Source organism: Cyprinodon variegatus, unplaced genomic scaffold (assembly GCF_000732505.1).
Source record: "Cyprinodon variegatus isolate N-32 unplaced genomic scaffold, C_variegatus-1.0 Scaffold230, whole genome shotgun sequence".
Lineage (NCBI taxonomy): Eukaryota > Metazoa > Chordata > Actinopteri > Cyprinodontiformes > Cyprinodontidae > Cyprinodon > Cyprinodon variegatus.
The window spans coordinates 960,257-973,605 of record NW_015150683.1 but is presented as its reverse complement, the minus strand read 5'-3'; the positions used below and the strand labels follow the sequence as shown (position 1 = coordinate 973,605).

The window sequence follows — 13,349 nt, the reverse complement described above, 5'->3', positions numbered from 1 at the left end:
GGATGGATGGATGGATGGATGGATGGATGGATGGATGGATGGATGGATGGATGGATGGATGGATGGATGGATGGATGGATGGATGGATTTTGATCAGTAATGTTTCCATTTGCATCAAAGGTTGTATTTTCGTATGCAGGCTGAGTATTTTTGGTGTCAGTCAGAACATCACGTTTCTATTTTATCAGACAGTGATGGAAAGTGTCATCGGGTATGGGATGGCGGCGTGATTCTGCAGTCTCTACACAGTCCAAATCAAAGTTGCAGCGCCTGGTACAGACTGCTATGAAGTTGATGGGGAGGAATGAGTCAGTCCATCTATGAGCAATCTGTACTCAGAATCCCAAAAATCAAATTGAACCATTTTAAACACTCTTTCATTTTTAATTTATTCCTCTGCATACAGATTTTTAATAAATCTGTATGCAGAGGAATGGGAAGTGTGCAGAGACTTGGTGTTATGGTCGTTGTTTAAGTATTGTATGTTATGCTTTTTTTATTGGATGAGTGTGTATGTAGGATATGTGTATGTCCTTAGCTGGATTTTTTTGCGTGTATTTATTTTTCCAATGCCCGCTACTACTATGCCCTACGCACTTATGAGTCCATGATAAATTTCCCCTATGGGACAATAAAGTATATTCTATTCAATTCTACTCTATAACGCAACAGATTAACCAGTTATTCCCCACAATCTAGTTGAAAGCTGGAATTAGTCCTATACTAGATGCCTTTTTAAATTCAGACCAAAAGAACAGACCAATGCAGTCCAGTATCCAAATAAACTTATGATTACAGCTGTGATAGGGAAACATGAAATGATAACCTGTATAGTAATAATGTAGATGGCAGAAGGAACAACCTATCATCTGTGACTTTCTTTGTGTACAGACCCACTGGTTATGAGGGACAATTAAGATGCTAACAGGTTCCACTAAATACTCTTAAAGAAAAACAATAAATAAAAAGATTTAGTTTTTTTAGAGGAAAACACTGTTTAACTAGAAAAATAGTTTTCTCTGTTTGATAACCCGTCTGGAGACACCAGCAACATGTTTTGCAACAGATATAGATATACAATAGGTTATTCAAATTAAAACGTTGGTCAGTACTTGGAAAATGTATTATTATTATTATATCTGAACAATTTTTATGATTGAAGAAAGGAGAAACAATGATGCTGAGCAGTTTCACACTTTAATGAGACTCTAACATCCAAATAGAAATTAAAGGAGACAAAAAAACATCAAAAATAATGACCTATACTGAGATCGGTTTTTAGTCAGAATTAGGAAAAATTTAGATTAAGATAATTTTTACGAAAAAAAAAAAAACCTTAATTAGGAGCTTACTAGTGGCCCGATCTTTAAAGATTCAAAATAAGATGTACTACAAATTTTGCTTTAAAAATGTCAAAACGTGCAAACCAATTTGGCTCACCCCCTTAAAACAGAATATAATGTGTGTTTTACTGGAAGTTTGAGAGTGGCTTTATTAGAAAGATGAGGTTCTAAGCCATTGAAATGGAGTTATTATTAATTATGATTATACTTAATAATATATATAGTGCACCAAATACTGCACTGTAAAGTGTTTTAATATAAAACTGCACCTGGAGAATAAATAACCAAGCTATTTATTTAACCGAGCTATGAATATTTTATTATATTCTATTTTATACAGTAATAGATATTTGAAAATAGTAACAACATAAGAGATGTGCAAAATGACAGGAGCATTTTATTTAACTGACTAAGGTAGAAACTGTACAAAATCAGCATAAATGTAACAACTTATTGAGGTTGTTGGGAACAGTGGTGGTTATAGAGCAGGGGTCTCAAACCGGTTCCAGAAGGATCTGTGATAACGCTCCCTGGTGCATTTAGGTTGCAGCAGTCTGTCACTGAAGGATCTCTCCAGTTCTGAGCTCAATTACATCAGAAACAGTATGAGAAAGACACTAAGTCACACCAAAACTGAAAATAATAAAATAAAATAGGGAAAACTTTGAAAAAGCTGCTGAACCAGGCTGCCTGCTCCTCGCTGGCACCAGTAAATGCCTAGCTCAAAATGCTACGAACACAAAAAATAACATAAAACTTAACTATGCTTTGTGCAAAGTTGTTCTTAAATATTGGAAGAAAAAATATCCCTGTTGTGAAGAGATGTGCACTTCGAACAATCGGGTGAGTCAAAAAAAATAAAACGTGGGAGCAGTCACAAGTCGAGCCTCACACAGTATTATGGAAGACTTAAGACTGTTGGAAAGATGCAGATATAATTTTCCAAGGGGCAAATTCTGCAGGAGGAATTTCTACCTAGGAATCTGTCCAAGTTTTACAAAACACATGATCTCAATGTAAGGTGTCCGCATACCGCCATGTTTCACAACCTCTGGTTTTTAAGTAACATTTCTTGTGATTTGTTTTCTCTCTCTGCTTTTTCTGCAGGGGATGCCTCAGGTCCCTTTGTCGATCTCAACTTATGATGCAAGTCAGTAATTTCATGAATTTTTACTTGTGAAAGATGATGAACTTTTCTTATTAAATTCCTCCATAATTAAAAATGTTTCATACAGTAATTAAACTTTTTTTTTAAAATGAGGTACTATCTGAGGTGCCGGAGGGTTTTCCTTCTCCTGTTTTAGAAACCCTAATGAACTGAAATTTATGAGTTTTAAAAAGAATGTTCTAGTTTCCTGCCAAAATAGGATTAGATGGAGCAGCTTTAGGAAATGGTAGATTGGTAGAACCATGAGAATTCAAAATGTATGCATTTTCCAATCTCTCTGTGTAAAAATGCCTAATGTGGGTTTATTTTTGTTTATAACAACTTTCTGCTGTGTTTTTTTAAACAATGTAAAATATAGAAAAACAGAAATCCCTCCAAAAGAATGAATTTTAATGCATAAATTGGCTTCTCTTACAGGCTGCATTTTCTTTTGAATTCAACAAAAAATGTAGGAACGGATGTCCTTGACAACAGTTTAGTAACATTTTGTTAAAACATGAAAAAGAGTATCAAAGTGTGTGCTGTTGATTGATGTGTTTAAAAACTGGAATAGTGGGAGGTATACGTTTTGTTGCAGTTAGTCGACTTGACTGGGAGTTATATTAGCTAGAGTCTGGGTTTTCGCTGTTTTTTTCTGGTGTGAGTGAGCTTCTTATCACAGACAGGATCTTTGCTGGTCTGAGATCTGAGAACATTTTTCAATCAAGATGACTAGCATGTATATAAGGAGGTGAAGGATCATCTCTCTTTGCAGGATGATGGTATTCCAGATGCAATGCTAAACCAGGACTATCTTTGTTGTTGATTTGTCTTCTTTTGAATTTCTTTTAACTACTGTCGCACCGATACGATACTAGTGTCGGGCTGGGCCCCGATCCAGCACTAAAATGGTGGTATCGGTATCGGCGAGTACCAACAAATAAGGCACCGATGCCATTTTGAGAGCCAAAAGTTTATTCAACTATTGTCACCCATTCCAGGTAGGCAATAAAAAGTTCTACTAGATTCACTTTGTATTACTCTTTTTCCTGCTTCACAAAGGTAGGCAGCAGCTTGACAAAGCCATGATGGCAATAATTTTACATCCAAGTAGCATGCACTTCTTCATATATACACAAACACACATCAATTTCAAACAGATGGTATTGGTATGATATAGGTAACAGCCGATACTGCACAGCCCGGTATCGGGTATCGGTAATGGGGCCAAAAAATGGCATCGGCACAACACTAGTTTTAAGGTGGACTCTGATCTTCATGGAAAAGGTTCTCATCACTTGCCTGCCCGCTCTCCAGCACAAGATTTCACTCACACTATAGGTAGGTTTAAATCAAACCCCTTCAGATCCATGCTACCTCTCTTCATCCCTCAAGTAAGCAAATCAATCATCAGTTGTCATCAACCACCTGCTATCTAGTGCGCAGGCGGTGGTTTCGCTGTGTGACTTCATTCAGATGACTCAGTTTTAACCCACCTCCAGCCCCTCCTCCACCATCGTAGCTAAAACTTTATCAGTGTCATTACTCCTGTACTTTTACTGCATTCCGCATTTCATTTAAACCGGTCCAGCAGAAGACTGCCATGTTGAACCTGCTTCTGCTAGAGGTTTCTTCCCAACGGGAAGTTTTTCCTCTCCACTGTCGCTTCATGCTTGTTCTTCATTGACAGGTTCTCTCAACCTGTGCTATCGAAACTAGAATTCCATCTTCCAGGTCCCTGAGTGAAGCTCTAGAATCAGCTCACACAGTCCACTGGATCTCCTCATAAAGCTCAACATACCGTCTCCCTAACCAGCAGTCTACAGACTGACCAACTTTATTAAACTTCACTCCACCACCAGTTTCAGGCCTGGGGGGGGAAACAGGCCTATTCTTTACTCCTGTTCATGTTTATCAATCAAAATTCATGTTTCCTTCTAAGGTCTGAGCGCCAAAGACTAAGCAATTGTATTAATAAATTTCTTCCAATTGTCTTTTATCTCTGTGTAAGTTTTTCAGATTGAAAAGGCGTATGCAAATCTGACATCTTTGGCATGTGTCTATGGGTATGCTGATCTGACAGAACAACGGCCATGCTATCCAAGTACTGCTGGAAAATTATGAGGTAGCTAGGATGATGCCATTTTTTTTCACCTTGTAGTCTGTCCTGAACGTGGTAATGTACACACATTCATATGTTTTGGGTTTTATAATGAAGTTTTTTGTTTTTTATAATTCATCCAATTTGACCAGCGTACCATTACGCGATGTCTGTAAGGCTGAGTATTGTCTGGATTCAGGAAAACAGTCTGCAGCTCCTTTTCCTGCCCTGTATAGTGTTCTTTCTGTTGGATGTGAGAGGATAGGAAACAGGAGGTAGGAGCTACAACTAGAGCTATTCGGATTGATTCTTACCTTTGGCGAAGCGCTACTGAGTGCTAACGGCAAAAAGAGGCCACAGAGGCAGTTTCCTCCCCCCAGGCTGTCACACTGAACCCTCTACAGCCAGATTATTCAGACACTGCTAGAACAATTAAGTTTTCGCAGTAAAACATTCCCTCCTCTACCTTTATTTTAAAAATCACACTTGTACATTCCGTTTTTGTTTATCCTGTACTTGTGCCCCTTAAGCTTGCTTTTTACAAAATTGGATAGATGTTTGTAGTTTATTCATACCCTAATCCACAAACAAGGGATTTCCCTTGTTTGTGCACAGAAACTTTGCCATTAAAGATGATTCTGATTCAACCAAAACTTAAAGGCGTCAAAAGACAAAACACATAAAGAAAAATTCATAAATGTAATCAAAAACCAAATACTTATGGGGAAAATGCTAAAATAAAGTTGTGATTAATTATACAGCATTTCAGACTAACAAAACAAGGTGAGAACTTTTGCATATATTTAATATTATAATTAGGGCTAAAATAATTAAGGGGATTAATCTTGATAAATTGGTTATTGAAATAATCTTCAACTAATTTAGTATGTGATTAATTGTTAAATGGAGTATAAAGACTGTACAACATAGCTTTAGCTGACAGAGCACTGGGAGCAGTTTTATCTGGTCCAAACCTGGACTTCTTGGTGATTCTTTTACAAGTCTTCCACCTCTAAGCCACTGGATTATTATTTTGAAATTCTTTTGTTTTATTCATTTTTGTTTTACATTCTTTTGCCAGTCTCATAAGCTGCCGCAAACTTCTTCTTTAATCAAAATTACTTTAACCTCTCAGCATCATTGACAGGTTTTAATGATTGGATTGATTACAGTAAAGCATATTTACCTATAAAAATAAAAGTGCCAATGCCTCCATCTTTTTCACATTAAAGGAATTATCCACATGGCTACTGGGTGTTTACAAAAATAAAAGACTCTGCAGGAAATGGCACCATGGGTAAAGTTTTACTAAATTTATTTTCTGGATTGGATCTTTACTTTTCACCTGATTCAATATTGACTTAAGAGTATAAAAACAAAACGTAGTTTTTTGTTGATCAACTAATTGCATTCTGTGATATAACCCTCAGTCACATTCTATGAACGTGTTTGAATATAAGTAAATAGGTGTGAACAGGTGTGTATGTAGAACAACGAACAAAGGCTTAGGTCTAACAGTCAAAAGCACTGGAGGTCATGTTGTGTACACAAACATTGAAACATGCTCTAAGCGTTTTAAATCTAGGTTGAATTCATGGGTCTGACATCAGAATTTCGGGCAATTAGCCTATCTTCAGCTTGTTTCAGTAATTTTAGTTATCACAAGAAGAAGACAATAAAAGGCCATGTTTTAACATATAAAATTGCATGCAGCAGTTTCTGCAGATCAGCAGCTAATCTGTTGATCTGCAGCCATTGCATGCACAGACGATGAGAAGGCATTTGGAACAAGCTATCTTTAAAGCGGCTGGTTAACCTTAACCATCAGCCAACCTGTTTAGCAACCAGCATGGTTTAACTATAACTACCGGACCGGTGACATGAAAGGCTTCATTGGAAGTCCTTCATTTGAAGTTCATGATTAGTCAGTTTCTAGATCTTATCCTTTCACTACTTTTAGTAAATCTCTATGAAGGCTCTGTGAACTATATTCATATTTCATTTATTCTGCATCATAAATCAGACTAAAATATGGTTTGGAGGAACCGTTTAATGAATTTTGAAGTTCAATTGATCATCAAGTGTTTCATCCTATTAAGAATTTGACTATTAATTTTTTATCTGCACTTATTAATTGATGAGATTTTTATGTATATTAAATAGTCTTTTATACACTGAAAAAATGGAAATCTAAATACGTTATTTTTGCTTAAATTAAGTGCATTTTTTTCTTGAATTGAGGAGGTTAGGGTTAGGGTTTAGACACTTTGCCAATGGAAAAAGACAATTTCCGTTTAAAATAGGAAAAAAAATTGGTTTGTCTTATTTCAAGTGCAGATTATCTAATTATCTTTTTTTAGGTGTAAAAATACTAATTCCATTGAAAAATCATCTTATAAACCTACTAAAAGTAAAGGTAAATACACTTAATTTAAGAACTTTTTTTACTTATTTCTTGATGGTTTTTGCAATGTAAGCATTAAGTGATCAAACAGCACATAGTTTCAATGGTTTTAGGGTCTGTGTTATACTTAAAGGAAAATATATGTATACAAATGCTGAATTTTAAAGACAATTTCAATTAACCAACATTTAATTGACACCCTTATGTATGACTGAACTTTGTAGCCTCACAAGAAACATGTTCTGCAGAAAGACTTAAATGATTAGACAAGAAAAACACAAACACATGATGAGAAGTTCATTTGCATGAGTCAGAGTCAGAGCCAACTGTCGAGCATGGAGGTGGTAGAATCATGCTGTAGCCTGTTATGCTAGTAGTGGTACTACGGCAGGACTACTGAAAAAAGACAACTAACTCTAAACTACAACAACAACTTCACCTCAAATCAGCTGTAAGGTGATTGAGAAGCTGCTTGTTGATTCCAAACAAATTAAGTATAATTTTAAAAGCAGCAGACTATTTATGATATTTGTAACAGAAACATCTTATTTGCACTTAAGCAGCAACTTTTCATACACCTTTCAATTTTTATGACATTCAGGAAACTCACCAGACTGTTTATTCCACTTGACACATTTGTCAGCTATGAATGATCAATCAGTAAGTCAATTACTGAAGACATTAAGCAAACTTTTATAGATTGAAATTCAGTCTTAATCAAAACTCTTACTAATTTAATTTCAATTTCATATATTTAACTGTCTTCATAGGCAGACAGTTTAAGATTAGTCAATCTTTCATTCTCATCTGATCTAGATTCTCAAACAGCAGATTTAATCTCAGTAAAATAGGATTAAAAAAAGATAATCTCCAGGAAGCTCTAGCAGTATTATGCTTCTATTAGTCACAATTTGTAACAAAACAGGTATATGCAGCATAAAAGCGGTGGTATTTATTAATACATTTATACAATGAGACATTGAGATGTTTGTTGAAAAGGCTCAACTTTATCCAAACATTAAGGTTCCACACCCTCATCTAAAAAACACTACAACATATGTGCAGAGCATGACGGCCTTATTACCGTAAATCTGCTGGGTTAGCTGTTTTTGGGATATTGAGCTAGCTTTCTTCGTGAAGGCATTCGTAGTTCTTTTAGATATTATTAAAATTCCTCTCTTAATGAAGGTCTGAATAAATAGAAAAATGCTGAACCATTGCCACAATCTCAGTCTTATCAGAAAGTCTGAACAGACTGAGCTTTAATCAAGCCTTACTGCTGCAGGTATGTTTGCAGATTTTAGCTTATTTCCCTGCAGACTCTAAAGCAAGGTTGGTAACGGAATAACTCCAGAGAATTTCCTAATCTTTATCTTTTAGGTTTTCTCTGACAGGTTCAAAACTATTTAGACTCCTGCGAGAATTAGTAGTACAGTAATCTTCCTTTTACAATAAAACGGTCTTTCTGACTGGAAGCAATATCAAATATGAATCTGATGTGGAATCTGTGCAGGGGAAAAGAAAAGATTTTTTCACATATCCATTACAGTAAAAATGTCCATAGCTGTTATAATTTTTTTTACTCTCCAGATACAGAGTGATATATTGTAAAAACAATATACAGTACAATATTCTATCAAATTTTTTTTTCTATCTGTTATTTGAATACACTTTGGTGCACATTGTGTGAACACTTCTACTATAACCTTTGCTGCTGTAACACCACAATTTCCCCATTGTGGGACAATAAAGAGATTTTCATCACCATATTATCGGTGGTAACATGAAAAAAGCTTGTTAAAGGAGACACTTGGCTGTTGCATAAAAAAATATTTTCCCATGAATTATTCTGAAAGGTATAATTACTATTTTGACAGTTTTAATTAAATATATTTAATGTTTCTTTTCTAATCAGAAAAAAAAACTAGACAGAATTTCACATATTTTCAATATACTGTAAACCTGCTATGGGTATGACTAATTTAAGGCTCAAATGTCTAAACAACAGTGTTCCTTCCCCTCTTCTAATTAGGAGGGAAAAAAATAACAGTAATATTTTACAAATCTGAGTTGTGCGATGGTAGGAATCCATGTTGTTGTAACATTGTTCACTATTGTGATGACAATATCAGACACATAAATCCACATTTCTAACCTGTCTTTATGATGCTTCTAAAGGTGTCTGTAGTTAGACATTTAATTTTGCTTACTAAAGAAATATTAAGGGATGCATACTAAAGATGTAAAAGACTATTTGCATGCAAAGCGTGAAGCCAATAAAAATTGTATATGATTACTAAAAATCAATTTTCTGCAATAAGTTGCATTTTTAATTTTATGAAAATATACCTTAAATGCAAAGCTGCAAAATGCCTGCTTCCGTGACTGACATTTATTTAAAACAGTACATTTAAATGCATTTAGAACCTAATACATCCCATTGCCATCCCTAGTAAAGAAATCTGCTTCTGCATTGAAAAATTATTTTGCATATATTTTTTTTGGTTATTTTCACATCTTAAACTCTTCCAGCGGTGCTTACAGAGGTATCTGCATCTGTATTTGTGTATCTAAATTAGTGGGTACTATAAGTTGACGGTTTATGACTCCACCCTTCTTCTGCCCCATTGATTTCACATGACAAACATCAATGTGTGGCTGAACAAACTGAGACAATGCAAAACCCATTAAGAAAATAATATTACTCACAGCTTTCTGGTACTGTCCCCTTTAAACTGCATCTACTTAATTTGATCAAAGGTTTCCAACATGCATATTTATATAAGAATGGTCAATAATGTCAGTAGATAATTTATAGTTAAAAAAAGCATCTCTAAATAAATGGAGACATGCAGGATTCTAACTAAGACTCACAGAATAAACATTTCTCTATGGATTATGAAGGATTGGAAACCAAACAACAAATATACAAAGATGGCCGATAAAAATGTTGCTCTTTCAGCCCAAATAAACAATCCTCTGACTCAGTAGTTTGTTATTCTTTTTAATGGATGAATGAAAGTGCTGTGGCCAAATAGGACCTGTTTGCATGTGTTGTTGTTTTTAACTCCTCTCACCTGTTTGAATCATATTTATACCTAAATCTTAAGACATATCCGCAGCCTAAGTCATATTTAACTGAGCTGAATGGGAAAATGTGTCCCTTCCTGCACAGCAGGTTTTTCTTTCTTCTCAATGATCTGCAGTTTTTGTTAGTTGATGCAGCCAAACAAAAGCTTTGTAAGATATTCTAAGATCCAGCTGACTTCTAAGTTAAGCAGTTGGTTGACATTATCTATATTTAAGTAGATAAAAAAAAAGTTTATTTACAATCCAACAACAACAGAAAAAAAAATCCCCATGAAAAGCACAGGACTTCCTTAACAGATATTGCAAGGAAATACACTGCTTGTACTTTTCTATGAAGCACATCATGCAAAACATGCTTTGTTTTGTTCATGTTCTTAGTGTTAATGTATTTAATTGAAAAGGAAACATCTGATTTTATAGCGTCTGATCTGCCAAACCCAGATGAAAGCAGATCAAATGAACCGTTGCTGATCTTGATCTCCAATCAGTTAGTTGGCAAATTGCAGTGATAAGGAGTAAAATGAGGAAGTGAACACAGAAGCTGCTACAAATTAAATATACGTTTTACACTACAGCTAAAAGAACACACACAAGAGGAGAGTAGTGAGCTCAGGCTATTTTAGCAGACTAAACAAAGTTTATAAAAAGATTTTAGCTTTATTGCACCCAAAATATGCAATCATTTTGTCTTCAGTCACATCATTTCCAAAGGTTCTAAAAATAGCAGAAATTATAACCTGATCTGGATTTTTCAATTATTATTACAGGATAATATGAATCGATTATATGAGGCAGAGATTTTAACAACGACAGCAGATCTAAAAGGTCTCTGTAAAAATGATATCTCTTAAAATCACCTACAGATCTGTGAACAGTTTGAGACTAAATGCATTTCCTCCAATCCTCTAGACTCTATAGCCCATTAGAGACCAGCTTAACATATCTGAATGGGCTGGTCTAGACTGAGGCCAGCGGGGGCCAGTGCCCCTGTTGATCATGTCCTGGCCCCTGTTATGGCCCCTGTACTGAAGACATAATACTCAAAGAAATTCTAATGATGATATGCGCTGGAAGAGACATGGTTACTGATAGGTCCTTTGGATCTATTTATTTTTTTCCTTTACAAATTCTGTTTTACTTATTATCTAAAAACAATAAGGTGTTAGCTTCAGTGGTATGTTTCATTTGTTAAATGTTTTTTTTTTCAAAACAAATAAAATAATACTCTCATATTTACAGCTGAATTTATCAGTTTTTCTTGAGTTCTAATTCAGATTATATATAAAAAAATGTAATTTTAACTTAAATTAAGTCAAGTGAATGTATATTGACCTAATAGGACATATAAATTTAATTAAACCTAATTGAACAGAAATTTCACTTGATACAGCTATATTAGTATATTTGAATCCCTTCCCCTGTTTTTTATTTCATGCTTTTCTGTGCCCCCCCCATGAAAACACACTGGCCCCCTCCTGGCCGCCTGGTACATTTGGTCTAGAACCGCCACTGCATATTTAGATATCTGCTCTCTATTTATAATATAGGTCAATCTTCAGTATAAACAGTAAGATTCAGAATGAAAACAACACATCATCCCCAGGTTCCTCCATCCATCTCCACCTCTCACAACATTTTTAAAACCTCATGACTCAACCAGATGCGTGACCAAACTAGTTCAACACTGAGGCAAGCTAGATTCCACAAACTGCCAGAGGGGGAAACAGACATTCACTGAGATGCTTTAGCTGTTGAACTTCCTCCACTGATTAAAACACCTTCCAACATTTGAACTTCCAGGACCCAATATGGGAATTTCCATTGTTTTTTGCAGCTTACTTTTAAAATCCTTTAAATGTAGAACATTGAGGAAGATGATAGGATAATTTGCACATATGGTTCTTTATTCTATTATATATAGAGCAATATACTACAGGTTCTAGCCCATAAACTTACAGCAGATATAGGAGCCTATTTATCACTGCTATACTCATAAAATGTATTAATAATCCATAATAAATGAAAGATAAACAAAGGGCCTGCTAAAATGGTTATATTCATATATATTAAAAGTTTTTACAGTAAATGTGTTTATTACTATCTAACAGTATGTTAGGAACATATATTGTAATGATCAAAAATATGAAGATTTGTCTTTATTTTAAGCTGTATTTCATAATTGTAATCATTAAACCCTTATTTTCATTTATTTGTCCATGATTTCATTAAATTAGAAAGCAATAATTGCAATAATTTGATATTAATGAATAAAGTGATGAGCTTTCTGCTTACATGCGGCTGTTGAAGCTGTCCAGTTCCTCGAACATATCTCCTCCATCTTCTTCTTTTTTATTCTTTTTCTTCCTGAGCTTTAAGGACAGGAACCGCTTTGACTTCTTCTCTTTCGGGGAACAGGGGGTCTCATCCTCTGGATGCGCTCCCCCCTCCCAGGGGCGCAGGGGCCCCGGGTCCCCCTGCAGAGAGCTGGGATCATCCCGGTGGATGGTCGCGGCTCGTTTTAGCTCCTTTTTCTCCTTTTCTTTTTCCTTGTCTGCGGATTTTTGTTTAAAGAAACCCCTCAGCGTGCCGGTCTTACTCATGGTGCTGAGAGCGCGGAGATGAAAACCTGAGCGGAGCCGTTTGGCTTTAAGTGGCCCTGGAGACTGACGCACCGGGATAACCTGCAGAGCGGGTTAGCGCAGCGCCCTGGAAGGACCTGCCCACACACCCGCTGCCGCGCGCCTGCAGGTGAGGAAGAGCAGCGAGGAAGATGCTAAACAACATTCAACAAAGACTTTTGCAACTTATTTATTCTCATCGTCACCTTAACTTTTCTGTATCTTCATTTGCTTGTTTGATAACCGGATTGATCAACAGTCATTTACCAGCCAAGGACCAGCCAGGGGCCCATCAAGTAAAGTGGGGACATTTTGAATTGTCACAGTCTTGGTTCTGTTATGTTTTCTTTTGAGTATTCAGTTTAACTTTGCTCCATGTTTTCTAGTTTTATTGGTTTAATTCTTATTTTGTTGTGTTATGTTTAGGTTTTTATCTGTTGCCCTCTTGTGTTGGTCTCCTTTTTCCCTAGCTCCTTAGCAGTGATCCCTACTAAGTAAGGAAAGTAGCTATTGGCTGTGCTCTAAGTCACTATAAGTCGCTGAATGACGTCATTGCCTAATTTGCTCAGAATATAAAAGAACTCAGAATATATAGAACTACTTTTTCTGTCCATTAATATTTATTTATTTTACTTTTTATTATTTC

The 13,349-nt window shown here is 35.6% G+C and overlaps 1 protein-coding gene across 2 annotated transcripts in view; it reads right to left on the bottom strand.

Moving 5' to 3' along the window:
• The window catches only part of aim1 (absent in melanoma 1), a 60,236-nt gene extending 47,516 nt beyond the window's left edge, over positions 1–12,720 (bottom strand). The window contains exon 1 of one of the 2 annotated variants that reach the window (XM_015381269.1): positions 12,378–12,720. In XM_015381269.1, the coding sequence (XP_015236755.1) occupies positions 12,378–12,685 (308 nt within the window). In that variant the 5' untranslated portion in view covers positions 12,686–12,720. The remainder of the gene's footprint in view (positions 1–12,377) is intronic. The other variant, XM_015381270.1, reaches the window with a different exon arrangement.
• Positions 12,721–13,349: the final 629 nt, after the last annotated feature.